At 46.8% G+C, this 22,691-nt stretch overlaps 1 protein-coding gene across 1 annotated transcript; it reads right to left on the bottom strand.

Moving 5' to 3' along the window:
- Positions 1 to 70: 70 nt before the first annotated feature.
- On the bottom strand, positions 71 to 21,969 carry LOC135808479 (collagen alpha-1(IV) chain-like). The gene is made up of 27 exons (XM_065321677.1): positions 21,348 to 21,969; positions 19,229 to 19,327; positions 17,615 to 17,677; positions 16,772 to 16,816; positions 16,088 to 16,141; positions 15,533 to 15,803; positions 14,787 to 15,274; positions 13,973 to 14,179; positions 13,483 to 13,651; positions 12,760 to 12,930; positions 12,074 to 12,199; positions 11,124 to 11,393; positions 10,203 to 10,400; positions 9,621 to 9,746; positions 9,019 to 9,243; positions 8,282 to 8,335; positions 7,721 to 7,954; positions 6,908 to 7,087; positions 6,267 to 6,464; positions 5,793 to 5,899; positions 5,300 to 5,471; positions 4,355 to 4,480; positions 3,622 to 3,702; positions 3,032 to 3,112; positions 2,279 to 2,616; positions 1,652 to 1,873; positions 71 to 1,317 (listed from the first exon to the last, which is right to left on the bottom strand). The coding sequence occupies exons 1-27, from the start codon at positions 21,408 to 21,410 to the stop codon at positions 1,057 to 1,059; spliced, it is 4,629 nt and encodes a 1,542-aa protein (XP_065177749.1). The 5' UTR covers positions 21,411 to 21,969; the 3' UTR covers positions 71 to 1,056.
- Positions 21,970 to 22,691: the final 722 nt, after the last annotated feature.

The raw sequence follows: 22,691 nt of genomic DNA on the forward strand, positions 1-22,691 counted from the left end.
TTCTACACCGGAGCCACCAGAGCACACCACTTCTCGATCACCAGAGCAAGTCACACAGATGTCACGCATGTACAAGGTACTGACGTTCTACTTATTGAGAATAATTTCAACCAGCAGCAAGAATACTAGGGATCTCTAGGTGATTACAGCAAACACAAGCGACCAAACACAGCGAAAGTTAGTTGTTGAAGATGTGCCATACAGACTCTATGCACCAATGCAATATCAGCATGGAGAGTGATGTACAGAAGGTGCAATGTGGCCATCTCATGTCCAAGCATGGTGAGCGACGAGGTACAGAGAGCAGTGTACATGCTATGCCGTCGTGTGCACACACGACCATATCAGGTCCGGATTATTTAGTTGATATTATATGCCAGAGTGACAGATGAATGCAAGAGTTTAATTTTGGAGATTTGTACAAGTATGATGTAAGATGAGTTTTGACAATACAAATGTATTTTGACAACTTTCGACTACTTTAATATCTAGATACACAGAATTTCGCGAAATAAAGTACACTCTAAAACATTTCACGGTTGGCGTGAGACTCGTCTGGATTCTCTAGTTGATGCGTAATTCTTCTCCTCTATGTGTGCAAATGGGTTGTTGTTCACGAGTTTGGAAGGTGTTAATATAGCGTGTAGATGTGTGTGTGTGTGTGTGCGTGTGTGTGCGCTCGTGTGTGTATGTGTTTGTGTGTGTGTGTATGTGTGGCCGTGTGTGCGTGCAAGTGTGTAGAGGGCAGTGCAAGTGTTGTGTCCGTGAGTGTGCGCGAGCATGTCGTGAGCTTGCCAATGGAGCCTTGGGATCAAGTTATGTGCCGATGGCAGCCACATTCCCGGTCCAGGCATACACCTGCTTTACCTACAACCCTGGAAAGTGACTGCAATGGCACACCCGCCAGCCACCACTGTGGCATCACTGCTCTCCGATCGACATGCCCGTGCACTGAAGACTTGTAGTGTTATCTAGAGCAATGGTGGATGATTCATCATTGAAGTGAAATTGGGATGATGAGCTTCTCAGCTCACCATCACCCTAGGCCCGGACTGCTCACAGAGAGGGCTTCTTCTGGCACACACGGCATCGGCTGACGTTCTCACGAATGTCGTTGTTCTGCAGCTTCTGAGGCTCTGGAGCCTGGAACTGTGCCGTCTCTTCGATGGTTCTCAGCCAGAAGTTGAGCGTCTTCTCGTGGTGCATGCATGTGCCGTGCACGTCACATTCAACGACCGGATTGGTGCGCAGCTCCTCCAGGCAGGATCCGGATGAGGATAGAGACTGGACACCTCCCTGCGCACCGTGGACGGTTTGCTGTAGATCACACACACACACACAACGAGTAGTGTACAATGTTTTAACCCAGGATACGCTTCTCCAAGCATTCGACGGCTGGTGCACAGCACGATCAGGAAGAGATGCAATTGGAGACAGAGTTCTACCCGTTCCAGAGAACACCAGTGAGTTTTTGATCCTAAACCGGGCTTGACCAGGTCAATCACGAACCTCAGAGACAATGCTGATGTCATTTCCGCGCATTTTTATCGAATCTTTTCAAAATGTAAGACTTTTTCCAATTTGAAACATTCAATTTTGTTAAAGGGTTCAATATAAAAAGTGCAGATGTTTTCTATTAGCCTTGTCTTACTGATAAGAAGCTATAGCCGGTCCAGACGCTGTCATAGTTGTTCGGGCAGTCAGGAATCAAGCTATCTTGACTGTGCACGGCCAGCATACGGCCAGGCGCCTCGCACACCACACACCGGCTGACCATGGAGTCCACGTTCTGGCCCGATGTCGGCTGGTCTCCGAAAGTGGTCTGTGTGGCCAACCAGTAGCTCAGATCACCATGCGGCGATGTGAAGCAACGCTGTGACACGAGAAAATAGATATAGTCAAAGAGAGCCAAGTTCATTTCAAAGAGTTCCCGAGCATCTAATGCGTCCTAGTGCAAGTTCAGACGATGGGTACCATACTACAAGTAACACAATTACACCACCACCTTTTACAGGTCATAGAATCTGTCACCGCTATGGAGAATCAAAGCATTTGAAATTACTAGTAGTCTAGGACTATCACACAAGAGTACGTTTATGCGCAGCAGCAACAACGACGACGACGCTGACAACAACGCCGACGGCGGCAGCAGCAGAAACAGCAACAACAACAACAGCAGGAACAATTTGCAGTGAAATACTTCACACAATGTGGTGATGTGGACAACACACCAAGTGGTACTGAGGATGGGAACAGCACTGCAAGCACAGGTACTGACCTCGTTGTTATTCGTGCACTGGACAAACGGTGCCATATTGAATTTTCTGAGACAAGAGCCTGGCTTGCCAAGGTCCTGGCCAATTCCATTGCCACCGCCGTGAGTTTGCAAGTAGCTGTAGCCGGCGTACATCTGTCGCCAGCCGTTCGGGCACACAGCCTCGAAACGTGTCTGCGAGTGACGTACGACCAACCAGCCGGCAAACAGTGAGCCGCTGAGTCCCTTGATGCCACGCTCTCCCTCCGAGCCCTGGTCTCCCTGGAAACCCTTGTCTCCGGTCTGACCAGGTGGGCCCACATCTCCTGGGAAGCCTGGTCCACCCTGGTCACCCTTCGGACCTGAACAGGACGACAGGCAGTAAGATGTGTGCAAGACTATTTTCTAAGCCATTGCCAATCCGTATTGCATGTATAATAGTACCACCGTTCATGCCTTTACCATAGCAACACCTGATTTCACCATGGCAACACATGATGTCACCACGGCACAAGGTCAACCTCTACTCTGCCAACACAGAAGTATTTTGTGTTGTATTTGTATTTATGGATTCTCCGGCCACAGGCGCTAGCCAAAATCAAGGGAGTCTCCGTTTTTACAGATTGGTTGAAAATGTATTATGGAGCTGCAACACTTGCCCCGAACTCTTCTAGATATCCAGAACAGTTTGAAAAGATGTGGCGTTCGTTACAGCCTGATACTTGGAAGAGATCTGAAGGTTTTGAGAATAGATACATGTATGCGAGTGATCTTTACCTGGGAAGCCTTCATCACCGGTGTCCCCCTTGGCTCCGCTCAAACCGAATCCGCCAGAGAAACCCTCAATACCCTGGTCACCTGCACACACACAGACACATACACAGAAAATGGGAGTTAACCGCCGAGATCTGCATGATCGTCTGATAATACAATGGGAGTTTACCGAGATCTGCATGATCGTCTGATAATACACATACTTACATTGACTAATACACACTACATTCTAAAATGCCTTTACTGAGGCTCTGCCTGGCAGCAGCACTGGTGTTCTAGCTTGAGTTGGCTGCACCATTAATTGGATGAAAATTGTAAAGCCAACTGACTTTAATAATACTAAATCAATTTTAAGCATATGAAATATTATTGAAAGAACCAGGCACCTTGGTGGTTTTTTTGTGGGTTTGCTGGTATTAGTCTTCGCTTTTCCATTCCCCCAACGTATGCGTAGTGTATGATGTCGTGTCATACACCGTAACTCGTACACTGACTGTGTCTGAGTATAGTATACTTCAAAGTACTGTTTTTCCCTTTGCTTAGGGGGCAATGGGTACTCACCCTGTTGCCAGTATTCTGGAAGTCCCACTCACCTTTGGCACCTGTTGCTCCAGTGAATCCTATTCTGCCACGGTCACCCTTCTGGCCTTCCAGTCCTTCTTCTCCCTTGTTTCCTGGAAGAGAGAGAGAGAGAGAGACAGACAGACAGACAGACAGACAGACAGACAGACAGACAGACAGACAGACAGACGGAGAGAAATCGAGCAAAGCACATTTTTCAGCAATGGATCATTTTCGACAAGGTGAGTGCTCAAACAGAAATGCGAGCGAGCTATGTGAGGCTCAAACAGCAAGTGACTGCCCCGCGCGAGCATGCTCTGCCACTACAAGAGTGTGAGGACAAGACCATTTCTGCATGTGCAGTAAAGTTCATCCTCTGTTCCTATACTGATTAGTACCACGGTTGGAAGTCAGAACAAGGTTTAGTAACAACTTGCAATTCAGCAGTTGCTAGGCAACACCAATAACATCACACGCCATATCAAAACATTTCAGCATAACTGAGAAAGGTGCCCGGGATCATTATCATCATGGCTAGCCTAGCATTGGATGTCGGGCACCGTGGGTTTGTACCCATTGAATGATCCTCAGGCATTACGTCGTGTTCACCCTTCTTTGTCTGCAGAAGGGGAGAATTCTGTCAGCCAGGGATATTGTCAGATTTTCACCTTGAAACCCAATGAAAGAGTTCGCCTTGATACAGATTGTTCGTGAAAGTCAGTATTTCATTCCAATTTTATTTGATGACTGTACTCGACTGCTCACCTTTTGGTCCCCGGATGCCGATATCACCCTTCTGGCCAAAGAAGCCCTTGTCGCCTTGGAATCCTTTGTTTCCAACATCTCCCTTTGGACCTTGGTCACCTTTGCCTCCTTTGAATCCCTTCTCACCTGACAACAGAAGCAGACATGAGAAGAACATAATTTGTTACATTGCTTTCACCTAGAGAATGGCTGGGCGTCTATGAAGGTTTGGCAAATGTGAAGATACCAAGAAGTTCAGATACTCAGTACATGATCTGGGGAAATGAGGTTCAGCGCTAGTTGAGGTTGTCTTCAACCAAGGTTTGTATGATGAAGCTGTGTAGAACATATCTTTACAAAGTCGTTTCGCTTCATAGTTGATTAACGGCGATGCATGTCACCAGCACACAAAGTGAAATAATCATACTTTATCAACCATAAGTTCAAGCATAAGTCAAGGGTTCATTGTTCAGTCCTCTGTCAATTTTCGCATTGCTCTAAAGGCTCATTACTCTCAGCATAGATATTCTCTGACTGGAATTCCGAACTTTTCCGTTTGAGAATTTTTTTTCCTTGAAATTAATCCTTGCTGGGTTTTTTCATCTAAATGTCCCGCTATTATCTGCAGAGGTGATTTCTTCCCTCGTCGATTTCTTTCCTGCTTTTATACCTCGATATTTAGGTACTTGTTTCCCTTCTTCCCATGCTTCATCTTCCACTCTCCTCTCCCCATTTCCCCATTTTTCTTGCGATATTTATGTGGGAGACTTCCGTGATAAGCATCCATTTGCTTTTGGAGAATCCTTTTAAATAAATACAATACAATACAATACAATTTTTGAAGGCTATGTGACGTGCAATTTCATCTAATTCTGGACTGGCAAAGCACAGTCAACAGACTATAATTATTATGTCATGTGAAAAACAATAAATGCTCTACTAACGTAGTCCTGATGAAAACCTTACCAAAGTCTCCCTGAATTCCATCGTTGGCTCCATTGCCCTTGTCGCCAACACCTCCCTTGTCTCCCTTCTGTCCGGCCTCACCCAAGAAGCCAATGGATCCTTTGTCACCAATGTCGCCAGGCTCTCCGAATACTCCTTTGTCGCCTCTGTCACCTGGGAAGCCTTCAACACCCTGAACACGGATGACAGCGCAGATGTTGTTCACAGTCAGAAGTATGTCACACGTTCGTGTCTGCTGCCCACATATCTATTTGCTTGAACTTTCCCCAGAAGAAAATTTCTTTTCCCCAAAAAATGTATGCGTGGGTGTGTGCGTGCATGGGATTAGTTTTTACATACCAGAACCTTTTCAATGTCCTTTTCAAATCTTCATGTCCTCCACGGAGGTATTTTGCACGAGAATAATATCATACTGAATGTTTCAACAGAGACACTCCGAATGGTGATGATTTTAAATTGCAAAAGCTTTTAAAATAGGCCGGATGTCACTCACTGGAAATCCTGGGAATCCAGGCTCGCCTTTGTCTCCTCCTGGCCCTGGTCGGCCAAAGTCTCCTTTGTCTCCCTTGCCACCTTCTTCTCCGGTTGTTCCTTGTGGACCTGAACATGAATTTAAAAAAGAGAAATGATACTCACAGTTCCGACACGGTAAGCAGCAGCCGTCGGTCTGTTTATCAATAAAGTGATCAGTTCCGGTCGGCCAGAGAGCACATGTGTGGTAGTGGAGGTGGAATTACTTCACACTTCCCGTTGTCCAAGAAAACACAGTCGTGACACGGAGATGCCGCATGAGCATACTTCCCCTAGGGCCGTGGGGCAGTTCTGCTGCATCCATTGTGCTGAGTGAGAGTTCAGTGTGGAGACTGCTTTCTGAGATTTAAGATTCAAAGCCACACGCATTGCCTATTACCCAGTAAGACCTAGATAGGGGCAACCAGTGACAACAGTGACGGGGCATTGTGCTCACCTGGCAGGCCAATGATTCCCTTTTCACCCTTCTCTCCATCCTCTCCCTGCTCGCCGACTTCGCCCTTGTTACCGTCGAGACCGGTGAATCCCTTCGATCCGGTTTGTCCTATTGCTCCTGGTGAGCCTTGGCTTCCCTTGTCTCCCTTCTCTCCTTTCTGTCCCAGGAAGCCGACATCTCCCTTGAAGCCCTTAGCACCTGCACACAGATGAGAGACACCAGAGGCATAGCGGTACATCTGCACAAGTAGCTACACACAATTGTCCTAGTCACTGCACCCGTGTCCATCATGTAGGGCATGTGTATCCAGTATACTTACAGACTTACACAGTTCAAAATGTTTGTATATGCCTGATCACTCTCGCAGTGTGAATCAATAGTAAAGCAACACGGGCTGCGTCTATACCCGGCATCCTGATGAACTTGAGGTGATTTGCTGGTGACCATTAGCCGGGGAGTTTGGGACACTCAATGCTTGGCTTCCTTTCAGCCCAGTCATGATCGACTTAAAATGCTGGTTCATTATACAATGCATTTTGTCTGAGAGAAAGAGAGAAAGCGATGGAGGTAGCGTGGGTGAGGGTGCAGCAAGCTGATAGGAGCTGTTTTAGAGGTGAACGCCATGATACGGTGCGACTTACCATCAGATCCAATCGCGCCTGGGTCACCTTGATCTCCGAGGTCTCCCTTAGGTCCCACAAAACCTTGCTCTCCTTTGCCACCCTTTGCGCCCTGTTCACCCTTCTCTCCTTTGATGCCCTGCGGTCCCTGGATGCCAATCTCGCCTTGTGTGCCAAGGTCACCTGTGGCTCCAATCTCTCCTGTACACAGAAAACAAAAGGACAACATTGTTAGCACCGGCAGTCACACAATCCACACACTCCAGTTGAGCAAATGTTTAACTGAACATTTTCGATCCGTTCTCATCATCCGTAATTGGCAATTACCGGGGCTAATTGGCAATTACCGGGGCTAATTGGCAATTACCGGGGCTAATTGGCAATTACCGGGGCTAATTGGCAATTACCGGGGCTAATTGGCAATTACCGGGGCTAATTGGCAATTACCGGGGCTAATTGGCAATTACCGGGGCTAATTGGCAATTACCGGGGCTAATGGAAATATCGAATACCATAACTGTATAGGCAAAGCAGAACCTGAAACTAAAATCTTCAAAGGGCACTAACATTTACATCAGACAGGGAAGAGAGCGGTACACTCTCCTTCCCCGACGTTAGCATCAAACAAAATGTTTATCGAAAGCCAACATATCACGGATTTGTACACTTCATGGGGAAACTACACCCAACAAAGCCAAAAAGAAATTTGATCCAAGTCATGGTATATTGTGCCAATCGAATATGCTCTCAGAGAAGAGTAGATTGAGGTTCCTTTCACAGTACAAGGTGTTCAGACAATAGATAATGCACCATCAAACAGCCATTCCGACTGACCCTTTGATCCGACATTGCCTTGAACTCCTTGCTCGCCAACTTCTCCTTTCTGTCCTTGGTCGCCCTTGTCACCGGTCAGGCCGACAAATCCCTTCGGACCCACATCGCCTTGTGAGCCCGGCTCTCCTTGACTTCCCTTGATGCCCTGGCGACCCTCTGGGCCAATGTCTCCAGCATTGCCTTCGAGACCTCGCACTCCTTTCTGGCCTCTCACACCGACGTCTCCCTTGCTTCCTGTTTTAGCCAGCAATAAGATGAAGGGAGAGGGATTTCATGATTAGTGCATGAACTACAGTCCGGCATAGTACACTGTACCATGATGGACACATGGTTATGTTCCTGGGTGTTCAGATCACAGCATACGTGATGTTTCACCATTCATGTCTTTGAGTGTGTGCATGGCAGGAAGCAGCAATGCAGACTGGCACACCTCACCTTGCACATACACCACCAAGACCAAGCCCAGCACACAAAGGAGAGAAGTATGCTAAAATTATTTATTAAATATTCATTTTTAGCACTTTAGTTCTTCACAAATTTTGTGTATGGGTCTCTTCCTACCTTTGCCTCCCTCTACGCCTGGAGTGCCAGCTGCACCCTTTGCACCTTGAGCTCCTGAGCAGCACGAACGAAAACACAACACAACAGGATGGAGCAGCCGCATTTAGGAAGCAACCATTGAAACTGAGAAGATCACAAGTCAGGTTGTGGAGGGGATTGCCACCTTACCAAAACAGTGTATCAAAAGGAGACTGTTCCTTACTTCAGATTGTGGAGTGAACTTGAAGCCAACTCTATATTCTCAACACTACCATTTGGTGCGAAACGTTTGGGAAGTTAACCGCAATGTACGGTACCGTCACAAAAGAATGACTTCTTTCAAACCAGTTCCATATTAGTCTGCTGTGAAGATCAGCTTCCTTTCACAAAACGTGCCCAGGGTGATCAAGCCATGCAGAGAGAGAGATCACTATCCGCCTGTCGAAATCCACTTCATTCGCACATATCCTCCCATCATTTCAGTCAGGGTCTGTAGTGCTGGTGAAGAGTAGTGCATACCCCCCCCCCCCCCTCCCCATCCTGAAGCACAGTGAGGATGAATTCATCTTTAAACAGTGGCAAATATATCAGTATACTTGTAGAAGGGAAAAGGACATAATGGAAACGAGTTAAGAGTAACTCTCCATCACCGTAACCAGATACTATATACAGTCAGAAATACTACATTTATGATTGGCTCAACATCCGAGTTTCAAATATCAGTATACTGTTTGTAGACAAGAAGACGTTCTATTTACCTGCAAGTCCGATGTTGCCAGTCTCTCCTTTGCTTCCTTTGAGGCCATCAAGTCCAGCTCTGCCTGGCAGACCAGCGTTTCCTTTGTCACCGGACCCGCCCTTGCTTCCTTGGACTCCCTTGGAGCCGCGGATACCGACGATGCCCGCATCGCCCTGGTCTCCTTGGATGCCCTTGAGACCGCGCAGTCCTTTCTGTCCACGTGATCCTTGCTCACCAGTTTCGCCTGTGCAAACCAAAGAGCAAGGACATTGAGACGGGGACACATGGATGAAACATACCCTGATGTGGGAGTGCAGTGATCACTATTACCTTGTAGCTGCCTTACCATCCTATCTCGTGACCACCGTGTTTAACTTGAGTACTGATGGGTAACGTTGTTTCGTACAGTACAAGCATCTATGTCTATGTCTTCAGCACAAACAACTACTTGAAGACGATGCTACTCTGTCTCCAACTCTATACACCACTTAGTAGTGCAATGTACTGGTGATTGGCATCAGTCAATGAGGTACTGCAAAACAAAGTCATGTAGAATAAATGCCCGGGCATCAATTTCAAATCTCTTGGATTCTTATTTCTAGCACACCAGTCTGGCTTTACCTGTGACGCCGATGCTGCCCTTATCTCCCTTGGTACCCTGGACGCCGTCAAAGCCTAGCAAGCCCTTGATACCAACTGCCCCGGTGTTGCCCTTCGCTCCAACAGTTCCCTTTCGTCCGGGTTCACCTGGACACATCGGGGTTCGAGAAGAAATACAGGAAAAACAGGTACTCGGATGTGACGCACTATGAAGAATCAGTGTGTTTGTGGAGTTTTTTTTGTGATCCATTCACCACAAAGGTCTGCAACACACAACCCTAAAATTGTAACCATTGTAAACTGCATTATACTGATTTTACTAATGTATGGTTGAATAGTAGTATGGTGGTAAAGACACAGCTGGCGAAACAGCGGTAACACACACTCCTAATCACACAAGTGGCTGGACAGTTTCACTCTGGCGCAGAGCTCTGTTTCTGACCACGAACACCACCATCAGCTTGTGCATGGCACCTAGGCGATGCATGGCAATATTATTCAACGATGATTAATTAATGCATCTGCAGTGGAGCTTTCAAATCCTTTGTAATAATCTAGACCAACATAATGAAGATATTCCAGCAACATGCCTTCTGACCATACCTTTGTCACCCTTGTTTCCGTCCGGGCCGTTGATTCCCTCTTCACCGGTGTCGCCCTTGACTCCCTGAATACCCTGTGGACCGGATGGGCCGATGATTCCGTCTGGACCTTGCTCTCCTCTGAAGCCGCGGAAGCCAGTGGCACCTACCGGGCCCTCTGGTCCATTCAAACCTTCCTCGCCTTGGTCACCCTTGAATCCTGGTGGCAACAGCAAACAAGAAACCGTGGCGGAACACCTCTTACAATATGTACCCGCTTGGGCAGAAAAAATGCACAGCATTTTGAACTAATGCAGGTTAGACGGTCTTTCAGATTTAAGAGCACATAGATGTAGGCACGATGTACATGTACAGGAATGTGCAGTTTTCTATATGTTTTCCTCATGGCATTATCACCACAGCGTATGTTGCTCTCCAAAGTGGTTCAGGGCGTTACTAGGCTGTACTTCGAGTGGCTACGTTCTTCAGCGCCTGATCTAACCGTGCATATAGTACATCATGGTCGCACCATCAACCATACAGATCTTCATTTCAAACGGGAGCAAGCCAGCTCCTTGCATGGGCTGAGCACAGTCCTTCTTCGTCTTCTGTCTGTGTGCCTGCTGTGACTGGGAAGATACTAGTATATCAGTGCCAGGGTCATCAACTATCAATAAAGTCCATCAATCAGTTAATCAACCGCATGTAGTGCGTTCATTGTTGCGCTACGGAACTCTGACCACTGAAAAGAGAAAGAAAGTTGCCTTTCACCTTGAGGATTATTGTATACTGCATCGTTTGGAATATATACCATCTCAACCATGTGATCAGACCAGAAGACCGAGCTGCAAATGTTGAATCCTGAAGTCAACCATCTGATTAGACCAGAAGACCGAGCTGCAAATGTTGAATCCTGAAGTTAACAGCAGACCTGTACACTTACCTCTGAATCCGGCATTGCCCTTCTGTCCGTCTGGGCCTTGCAGACCCTTCACGCCCTTGGGGCCGCGGAGACCACGGTCCCCGGTCCTGCCGCCCAGTCCCAGGAATCCACGGTTGCCCTTATCTCCTTGAATGCCGTCAAGACCTGGCGCTCCGGCGAAGCCTTCCAAGCCCTTTGCTCCCTTGCTGCCTTCTACGCCTTGTAGACCACGCTCTCCCTTCTGTCCTTCTTCTCCAGCTTCTCCCTTCAAGCCTCGTTGACCAGAAATTCCTGTAAAGAATAGGACATATTACTAGTTTCAAGAAAAGCTGTTTTCACAAATTGACTGTACTACCATCAATGTTTTTTCAGTTTTTTTTCAAGTTTACAGAATGATTAATACCTACTACGGTGCTTTTAAAAAGTCGGCGTGGACACAAGAAACCTAATATCGATGAAAGTAAAGTGAGCACACTCATACCACAAGAACAATGGAACAATATTTTAAGAGTTGAACGTCACATAATTATATCTTCCCTTTGTAGTCCAACTCTCAGTGTGATGTTCCATTGTTCTCGCGGTATGAGTGCTTGCAGTGCTTTTAATTAGTTTTAAATCAAACCCTTCCTTTACAATGTACAAGCTGGTCGATGAAGTTTGAATATGTTCGACACCCTCTATCAGTAGAGCAGTTGGTCCACCCAGTATTCAGAGGTTTGGAAATGCACAGCGCCCAGCGATATCTTCCTGGCCCTGTCCCTGATGATGCTGATGCTGTTGATTGAATTTCATTGACCGGTACTGTAGTTGAGCTCCTGCCACTGCAGCTCTCCTGAATGGCAGTGATTATGATGTTGGAAATCCAGCAGGCAACGGACGGCTGCTTCGACCACCGCTAGTGCCACGATCATTACGGCGCAATATCAAAATATATACGATCAATTCAATTCATGTTAAAAACGGCTACTTGCCATCTGCTCCTCGATCTCCTTTGATGCCGAAGACTCCCTTCATTCCTGGTGGACCTTGCTCTCCCTTGGAACCCTTTGGTCCTGGTTGTCCAAGCTCACCGTCCTCCCCAATCACTCCCGCGAAGCCTGGAAAATTCACAACAACAACACCAGCAATGGTTACATACTATAGATTATGTCTGGCCTACAGCAGTTTAGCTTGTGTAATCAACAGTAGATGAAATGACTTGGTACAGCACAAAGTGTTTTGAGAAATGTGGAGTCCCTATATACCAACTGTGTGTGTATGCGTGTGTGTGTGGGGGGGGGGGGGGTGCGTGTGTGTGTATGTGTATGTGTATGTGTGTGTGTGTGTGTGTGTGTGTGTGTGTGTGTGTGTGTGTGTTTGCATGCATAATATTATGTGTATAGTACTGGCATCATTTTTTCAGACTTGACAATACATTGCAGGAATCGCAGACACCCACCACGTGCCCGTGAGTGCAATTAACAGCACTGTGGCATTCAAAACAAGCAGTATTCTTCTCTCTAACAAAAGCAAGACACCACTGTCTAACAAAGCAAGACATGCCATTCTCTACCTTACCATGAAGTCCTGCCAGTCCCTGTATTCCACTTTCCAAAACAAGACCTGTCCCTCACTAGCACAACAAGACTAGATATGTTATGTTACTCTCTGATCTTACCGTCAAGTCCTGCCAATCCCTGTATTCCAATGTCACCATTGGGGCCCGGTGGTCCGGGCAATCCCTCCTCGCCCTGGTCACCCTGTACACCCTTGCGACCGAGCGGGCCGGTAACACCTTGTGCACCGATTGCCCCTTGAAGTCCTTGCTCTCCCTGGTCTCCTTGGTCTCCTACAATGAGAACCACCAGCATGAAACACCAGAATAGTCAGCTGCTTGACAAACACACAATTGTTCTATAAAAGCTCATTTATGACTGCTAACACGCGTGCTTAGAACGTCATCATTATCACCTTTGTTGATGGCCTCCTATGGTGTCATTTGGGGTCCTGTGGCTCGTATCAGGAGTGGCAATGTGTTTTTCACCCAAACAGTGCGCTTTTCTCCATACAATAGTTTTTTTGTCATGCTGGGTTTTCTAGACACTGTCAGCGCTCCTCACGTTCCAGTCAGGTGCACAGGCACTTACTTGACTTAGGAACAAGCAACATTTCAAGATCCAAATATAGTGTACGAGCAGAAGAGAGACAAAGAAATCCTACACTATGCATGTTTAATACTCCACTGCCCGCGGCTTTCACCGGCTAACCATAAGGGCCGATGATAAGGCACCCCAATGATGTGCACATGCACTGAACCACTTCAAGCACACCAGACCACCTCAGGATTATGAACATGTAGCTTTGGTCTGAAGGTCACTGGTGGACGAATTGATTCACCTACCTCTTCTTCCATTACGACCGGCCACACCAACACGTCCCTGCAGACCAGTGAAGCCTGGCTCTCCTTTGTCACCCTTCTCGCTGGTCGTTGCATCTCCTTTCCCACCTTTTACTCCTTTGAATCCTTTTGCAGCGTTAGGTCCGGAGAGGCCTTCTTCACCAACGTCACCCTATGCAAGTCAATGGACCAAGCACAGGCAAGGATGTTAAAAGCTGACAGTCATGCGCATGACAAAACCCATACCAAAAAGTTTTTCCTAACGAAACTAGTCGAAATGCGGGTCATTTTGCTGCAGAAGTTGTGACAAGGACGAACACTTGATAACCCAAGCTCTCAGTCAACTACATTCCATTATAAATTATAAGCCTACCTACAACTATTCTAGAACAAAGTCAAGTTCGCATGCATTCATGTAATATTAACACTTTAAGAAAAATCAATTCTAGCCAGGCAAAAACACTGCATGTGCCACTTACAGCTGTATTCTTACCTGGAATCCTCTCTCACCAGCTTGCCCGGCCACTCCATCAATACCGTTCTCTCCTTGTCGGCCCTCTATTCCTTGAAGTCCTCGCTCTCCCTTTGAACCTCGCTCTCCAATCGAGCCTGTCTCGCCTATGATGTAGTCAATTGTCAGGATACCAGCTTCACCAGACAGGCCTTCCTCACCTGTGTCACCTTGAGGTCCCGGCTGACCCTGGGTATGAGAATATTTTGCAGCACACAGCGAGAGAAAAATAGATGTTGTTGATACGCAAAACACAAGGCTGAACTTTACGATGCACCCGTACACCTTGCGGAGAGCTCCAGGGTCTTGCTTGGTCTTACAGAGGAGGGCATCTAGACTGTATGTCAAAGTCAGCACTGCAAGATGTACACCTTCAATTCATGTGGTGTGCAGTTTTGAAGGCAGAACCTTTGAAGGCAACTCCCTCCAATACATTCACCATGGCTTCCATCACTTGCCTCTTCTGCAGTGGAATTAGCCCATCATCCCAATGATTAGTCATTTGTATCTTTTTTCATTCCCTCAAGCTGATGAGCATACCGGTTTTTATTTGCCATGCTAAAAGCAGCCCTAGCTAGATGATGAATGTAATAATTGTTGTACTGTACTTCAAGTAATTGTCTCACTATCATTGTACTGTACTACATCATGTACTCTACATAGCGTATGATGAATGCATACCAAAGAAAAATGAAGTTTAGTACAACTTTTAAGTCCAGCCCTGATGTAATACTTCCCAAACTGAGTCCAGAACGTGCTCAGCTCAGTATGGGATTATTAATCAATCTTGACTCACCTTCAAACCCTTGCCTCCCTTTACTCCCTGGCCGCCCTTCGCTCCTGCTTGCCCATCTGCACCGGCATCACCGGTGTCTCCTCTCAAGCCTTCGTCGCCAGCATCGCCTTTCACACCACGCTCGCCTTTCTGTCCGTCAGCACCATCCTGGCAGGCCAAACATAGTCTTCCGTCGATTCCTTGCAGCCCAGCGTCACCAGGCAAGCCTTTGAGTCCGTCCACTCCGGGAAAACCATCCGGGCCTTGCGCTCCCTTGAAGCCTTTCTCACCACGTCCACCGGCTACGAGCGGTCCTAGTGGTCCTCGTTCTCCTTTCTCGCCGGCATTTCCCTTCTGACCGGTGACACATGGTCGTGCTGGTGCACCGGGCTGACCTTTCTGGCCCTTGGGCCCAGAAATTCCAATGCCCTGTGGTCCCTTCGGGCCTGGCTCTCCATTTGGTCCTTCCTCCCCTTGATCACCCTGGACTCCTTTGAGGCCATCAGGACCTAAAAGTAAAAAAAACAGTTGAAAAAATAGGAAGAGGTAACAATGAATTCATCTATTTGTGTTGCTCCTCGCCACTTGAGGGAGCATCCAGCTGATTTACTTGATAACTTTGAAGTGCAATTTAGGCACGCAATACATTTTACTTGGTTTTTACCCTCAATTGTTTTACTTAAAAGCGTTTTACTTGATACATGATCTGCGATAACTAGTTGTCATGCCTGTAACTTATACGATATGGTTGTGTTTAGTCTACTGACCAGGTGAGCCATCATTTCCTTTGATTCCCTTCCGTCCTGTTTCTCCCTTGCCACCGTCGACACCCGTGGGTCCCTTTGCGCCCGTTAGTCCAGCCAAGCCAGGTACTCCGACTTCTCCTTCTAGGCCGTCGACTCCAGGTAGGCCGGGTACGCCCTTCAGGCCCTTGGGTCCGGCTGACCCGGCAAGGCCAGGTTCCCCGTCCACACCCTTGGCGCCAGCACCACCAGGTGGTCCGGGAACTCCCGCTATGCCCTTTGCACCGTCAGCGCCCTGGAGAACACACGCGATGGACGGAGAAAAGATTTAATTATCTTGTTGTTATTATACTGCTATACAAAACTTCAGAACACCAGCTGTAGATGCGCAAGACAAAGGTCACTCTAGAAGGAGATGGAGTTTTAATGATGAATGACTGAATGCAGAAGATAAATATCCTAATGTTTGCAGCGGTCAACATGGATTCATCTGCTTGACCACTAATTCAGTGCAGCAGCAGCAAAACATGATGCTGTCACTTCATACTTGAGCTATCACTGACTGTATCAGCCACTCACGGGTCGTCCGAATTCACCAGTCATTCCGCTCGGGCCTTGATCACCTTTGCCGCCCTGAGGAAAAATCCAAGGAGCAGGTTAAACAGACCTGTCAGATTCCCTTACTTCAAAGACACGTCGATGGAAATTTTAAGCTCATTAGTAACAAGATTGCAGAGCCATTCAAGGCCGTAGCTCATTGCCGCTCAAATGATCGTATCTGATACCACTCTGGTTGTGATAACATTATACAATCACTGAGCAGGCATGGGGTGAAATATACGAGTGTATCCTCAGAAGAAACATTGGTGCACTTTTAATGATAGCCAAAGGCAAGACACAACTAAAACACCAAGATAATATCTTGGTGTTTTAGTTGTGTCTTGTATATTATACATGTATGAGATATATGTGTGCTGGCAACATACTTCTCGTCTAATTCCATCAATCATAAATTCAAGCACTCATCATAGATTGCACATAGAGCTAACTAACATTAAGAAGCAGTTATGTAAATTGGTTCGAGAGTAAGATGCAAACGGGAAAAGTCTGAAGGAAAAAAATGGCTGCCACAACCCGGACTCGAACCAGGAACCTTCGACAAGCAGTTATGTACTTCGAGGTAGTATGCATTCCTTCAGCACTGTATAGAATGAAATAGCACAATCCAGGTTAGTGGAGGAAACAGCTAGAATCGACACTTACCTTGCTACCAGCCAGGCCACTAACACCTTTCACACCTTTGTCTCCCTGCGAGCATATACAAAGTGATAACATGCACAAGAAACATGAAAATGTTTGGGCTACTACGCCCAGCTCCTCTTGCACCCCTCTGATTTCTTCTACATGTATGTGCATGCATTGTATTTTTTTATTTACTTCAGTGAGATCGGATACAAGGCCCATAGACTGCTGCGGTTCTGAGCTTCGAATGGTAAGATACGGCACTGTACATTCACCCATAAGCTGTTTCTGTTCCTTTCTCATGTAAGATTTGGGCAGATATAGCAGGCATGACTAAAACCTGCTCTTTGCTTTATTCTAATGTGTACTATAGGAACACACACTTGAGAGGAATCAAAATCGTTTCTGCTGTATCTCTGAGTTTCACGGTTTTAACCGATCATCAGACAGCAACTTGACAACAATTTTCGGAAGATATGGTTGATATAGGCTGCACGCTTGGATCATGGCGTATTGAGCACTGTCACGAGCAACCACTACTCCCTCTGAGCGTGTACTATACATATGCATCAAAGTTATCACGCACAACCAGCCAATAAGACACAATTACAGTATTCATATTGAACCTTCTCGTTGCCTTCTTGTCAAAATACTAAAGGGATTGATGCAAAAATCTTTGCTTTATCTTGCTACTTCTTAGTCCATCACAAGCTGTGCACCCTCATGTCTTGACTAACAGAAAATAGAATCAACGCAGCAAGCAGATGTGAAACTTCCACAAACTCTACTCGAAGTACTTGGTGTGAATACAGACATGAGTAGTGCACAGTATTCCCACATGCTGACAGGTCCTTAAGAGCTTGCCTGCAATCCACTGTCTCCTTTCATTCCCTTCTCGCCTGGTCCTCCTTCCTCGCCGCGGAAGCCCTGAACGCACAAAAGAAGAAGCACGATTATACATGCCAGGTAGCTTGGTTTGGGCCTGGGCTGGCTATGTGGTGGTGAACAGGCCTGGGCTGGCTATGTGGTGGTGAACAGGTCATGTGATCCCAGGTAGCTTGGTTTGGGCCTGGGCTGGCTATGTGGTGGTGAACAGGTAATGTGTTGCATAGATTATTGCATGGTTGGAGGAAAGCAAATCAGCACACGAAGCCCAGAAGCCATGTAGTTTTGACGAAGCCTTTCGTACCATTACCCTTCAAGTCGAATACAGTGGTGATTAACAAGGTAGCAAGCAAGTCCTTATAATTATGTTGCCTCTTTACACTTCTGTTTGTGCTTGTTCTGCTTGATGAACACACTTGCAAAGTAATTGAAACTACAGTGGTAGAAAATGAAATGTGACTCCAGGATTTCCACGTTTGATACAAACGCTCCGGAACTAAAGCGACTACCAGTGCATGCCCCGGCCCTGGCATACCATCAGCAATGTGTGAAGATCATTGTTCTGCCATTCGCACTCTGGTTTTGCATATGTGTGTGTACTATTCTGCATACCTGTGTACCATTGTACTCTAAGGGGGCGTTCGAATTGTCACTCTTTGACTTTTCGAGAAGTTTCATTTTCTGGAGAGGTGGCTTATTGGCCTCTTCGGAACTGAAATTTTCCTTGAAACTCCTCGAAACTCCACAACCTTATCCAACGGGAGAGGTGGATTAGTTTAGAAGGGTTTGAACTATTCCCGCGAAAACAGGCTTTTCGTATGCATTTCCCATAGCACGTACGGCAAAACTTGCACGTACGGCAAGGGAAGCCCATTTTCACTTGGGAGACACGCTTGGAAGATCTCATTGCTATGCCAAAGGAAAGAGTGAGGCTAACAGCACCCAATCTATTGGGATATTTCAACAAATCTCTTCTAAGATCTTAGTGTCGTGGGTGGTGAGGACAATTCAAACGCGCCCTAAATCCCTGGAACTCTCCATGTGCATGGTTTAAAGAATTGGTATGCATTATACAATCCAGCAGTTGTACATTTCATGCACGCAATGTCCGTGCTTGGAGGCTGGTGTGGTCGCATGCTGTGTTGGTGCAGTGCGAGCGTACCTCTCCCGGGGTCGGGTTCCACTGGCCACCACGGCAGTTTCGGTGGTTATCATGCACATCATCCAGAGCCATGTTATATCCCTGCCGAAGACAATCTTTGTTTTTCAAAAGACTTTTAAAAATAATAATATGAAAGGTGGCACGGTGCCCGCATAAAAAAATCATACGGGGGTCATGTATCTGTCAATGATCGTTAACCAAAGTTGCTTGTTGGTGGCGAGATTGAGTCTGCACAAATATAGAATCTTCATAAATGTAGAATATATAAATAATACGTGCTAGGTACGAAAAGGCTGCAGGCCATCACATTGACCATCATCCTTGTAAGGTGTTAGAGGTAGCCATTGGCAATTTGGCTGTACTTGTACTCGTCACTCTGTACTTGTAGCCAGTTATTTGAAAATGTCTTTGTACCCTTATTGTGACCTTACCTTGGGTCCCGCAGGTGATTCTCCTCGATCTCCCTTATCACCCTTGAACAGATCTCCAGGACTCGGCGGTGCCACAGTGTCCAGGATTTCTACACCATCCTGAAAACAGACACCATTCAAAGAGGAAAAAACGTTCGTTTTCTCAAGACCCTGTATGGGCAGATATTCTGGGAAAATAGAGAAGAGCGTGAGAGGGAGGAAGACATGTACTGCCAAATGGGTTGGATAACTTGTCAAGGTGGATAGGTGGAACAAGTTTCCGAAACATTCTGCAGTCGTCACTCTATCATTCCTTGAAAACTGGTTCAGAATCCAAAGATGGTCCAACCAGAGTGGAAGGTGTACAATGGAGAATTGTCGTCGCCGCCACCATTGCCGTTGTTGTTGTTGCTGCTGCTGTTGCTGTTGCTGTTGTCGTCGTCGTCGTCGTCGTCGTCGTTTTAGTTGTTGTTGTTGTTGTTGTTGTCGTCGTTGTCGTCGTTGTTGTTGTTTCGTTGTTATTGTCTTTACTGGTGTTACTTTCATCATCTAAAGTAGTGAAGAGAAACCTTCTTTGCAAGATGTACCACGCTCATCGACTCATCTTGCTGTAGAATTCTGATAAGACGTACCCCCATAGGCAGCAGGAACGTATCCGAGGTACTTTCTAGCCCCCCACACACATGTACTTCAGTATTGATCAATACCCCCGTGCTCTGAACATAATTATAGTCCATGCTAAGCAAGAGTGTGTATTATCAGAGTGCGTACTAAGCAAGAGCGTGTATTATCAGAGTGCGTACTAAGCAAGAGTGTGTATTATCAGAGTGCGTATTAAGCAAGAGTGTGTATTATCAGAGTGCGTATTAAGCAAGAGTGTGTATTAAGCAAGAGTGTGTATTTAAAGGGGAAGTTAAGGCAAAAATTAAAATTTCACCAGTTGTAGTCTTCGGGGTGCTGAGTCGAATGCTCGTGGTCCGAGAAAGCTGAGACGCTCCCTTCCTACTTGAATCCCAATCGAACTCGCGCACTTCCACCGAAACTGGGTGACTGCGCCCTACTAGATGGGGATTTGTATGCAAAATGTCACTAAAAGTGCCATTTCGTTCTTATAAAAGCACGGATGACCGCGATTGGCCCATATGTTGTGGTCTTTTGGACGCTGAGTCGACTGGTTTTGGTCCGAAAAGGCTGCGATGCAGCGTTCCTTCTTTATTCCCAATCGAACATGGTTGAACAAGCGGTCACGTGCTCCTGCGTACGCCAGTCACCTGGTCACCGTGCCTGCAGGGTACAACTTACTAGCCTGTTTGACCTTTTTTGGGTGGAGTCCTGTCACTCGAGTTGAACCTTGGTGTGAAAGTTGTCGCCTGCTGGCGTGGTGACCAGGTGATTTGGGCATCCAGGAGCACGTGACCGCTTGTTCAACCATGTTCGATTGGGAATAAAGGAGGAACGCTGCATCGCAGCCTTTTCGGACCAAAACCAGTCGACTCAGCGTCCAAAAGACTACAACATATGGACCAATCGCGGTCATCCGTGCTTTTATAAGAACGAAATGGCGCTTTTAGTGACATTTTGCATACAAATCCCCATCTCGTAGGGCGCAGTCACCCAGTTTCGGTGGAAGTGCGCGAGTTCGATTGGGATTCAAGTAGGAAGGGAGCGTCTCAGCTTTCTCGGACCAAGACCATTCGACTCAGCACCCCGAAGACTACAACTGGTGAAATTTTGATTTTTGCCTTAACTTCCCCATTAATATCAGAAAACTAACTAAGACAGTGGAACTGTACATGTAGGTGCACCCTATTTGAATTACCCACTACTTGTATACTTGTAACGTTAGCTACGGTTCAATTTGAATGCTTGATTGTAGTTCTGCAGGATCAGTGAGATGATTCAGACATGTTCACAGAGTGTGTTCTTTAACGTGAGGATGTTTCAATGACTATAATCAAACCTGATTATTTGAGTTGCTGGATCTTTTACAAAATATTCAATGAAACTACAAGTACATGAGATTCTAGACTATTGATAGTTTTTCAGAACACTGTTTGACTTTGGTCGAATCTCACTACTCGAGCTGTATAATTGTTGATTGTAAGTGGCCACTACTCAGTAACTGGAACACGAAACGTACCTGAGCCAGTGTCGAGGTGACCCAGCACGCTCCTATTAGCATACACGTTATGGCCAATTTCATATTGGCGTTTTCTCTTACTCCCTCTCTGCACTACAAGACGTATCAGGCCACAGGCCGCTGCTTTCGATTGCCTTGCCACGCACGCACTGGACTTCTCCGAAGCCGCAGCTTCTGGCGGTGTCCTGACCTGCGCCCAGACGTAGGTCCGCTTTCCTGGTCTGTGTCTTCCTAGTGTTTTGACATTCCTCCTCCTCGCCTGCTCGATGTCAATGAAACTGCAGGATCCACCGGAGCGCACAGGGCTTAGAGATGGCTGAACTGAACTTTGCACTTGAAATGGGCGGACGCAATGGACGCCTTGCGCTAGAACTAAAGCCGTGAACTTGCGCTAGTCCTGGACTTGGATTGAGCGGGCTCTAACGTATTGGAAACGACAAGACAGTAAGGTTCAGTTGAACCTGCACAGGGAGAAATCAACGGCTTCGTGTTCGCCTTGTTTTGCGAATTTTGGACCTAACCTGTTTCCAGTTGAACTTGGAGGTGTATCACAACGATCACTAGATCTACAGTGAACGCTGTACTAAGTCAGGGTAAACAGCCTGGCCACATCGTGTCATCGCGAAAATTCAGCACATAGTCCGCATCGGGCTCATGGGATGTGCCCGCGGCGCCTCTCAGCTGTTTTTGGCAATATTCGCAGATGAGGCCACAGCAGACTCGACAGGAGTTTTTCGTCGATTGCTCGACTATCAAGCGGGCAGGATTATGACTGAATAAAACGCTGAATAACCCGAGCACGTGCTCAGAGGTGGCGGCTGGAGTTTCAAAGGCTTCTTGCGGCTCCAAATTGTCACAGCTGTCTACACCGATCTGACAAGAGGAATAATACTTTAGCAGAGCAAGGTCCTGGATTGCTGACGGGACACTGAAGGCAGGGTGTCATCAGTTTGCAGTGTACCTTCACGAGGAACAGATTGCTTACTGTTCGATTACAAAACAATGCTTAGGTATCTTGTGCAGTTTTCTGGCACTAATTCCAATCCTTATGATTGTGATGGTTTATAGTCCATTTCTCCCGTTCCTAAGCTCTCTTGCTTCAGGAGGAACGAGTGTTGAAGCGGTTAGTTGCACTTTTGATTATTCCGTGCTTTGATGTTTTGTGGTTGCCTGCTTGTCAGGGGTCTTTCCCAGGAGAAAACATAGTTTGACAATTATCACAGTAAATTGACCGAGCTATTTGGTGACAATGCACTGATGGTCCCAAGGACAGGGGCCGGAGCTGAGGCACAGGGCTCCGACTGACATGTGCTGTCATCCAGCTGAATGCCAATCGACCGGTCA

Source organism: Sycon ciliatum, chromosome 2 (assembly GCF_964019385.1).
Source record: "Sycon ciliatum chromosome 2, ocSycCili1.1, whole genome shotgun sequence".
NCBI lineage: Eukaryota > Metazoa > Porifera > Calcarea > Leucosolenida > Sycettidae > Sycon > Sycon ciliatum.

Coding starts and splice junctions, on each gene's coding strand:
- LOC135808479 (XM_065321677.1), bottom strand. CDS start 21,410: ATGAAATTGGCCATAACGTGTATGCTAATAGGAGCGTGCTGGGTCACC. Junction 13,652..13,972: donor CTGGTGAGAGAGGATTCCAG/GTAAGAATACAG, acceptor TGACTTGCATAG/GGTGACGTTGGTGAAGAAGG. Junction 9,244..9,620: donor GGGCAGCATCGGCGTCACAG/GTAAAGCCAGAC, acceptor TGGTTTGCACAG/GCGAAACTGGTGAGCAAGGA.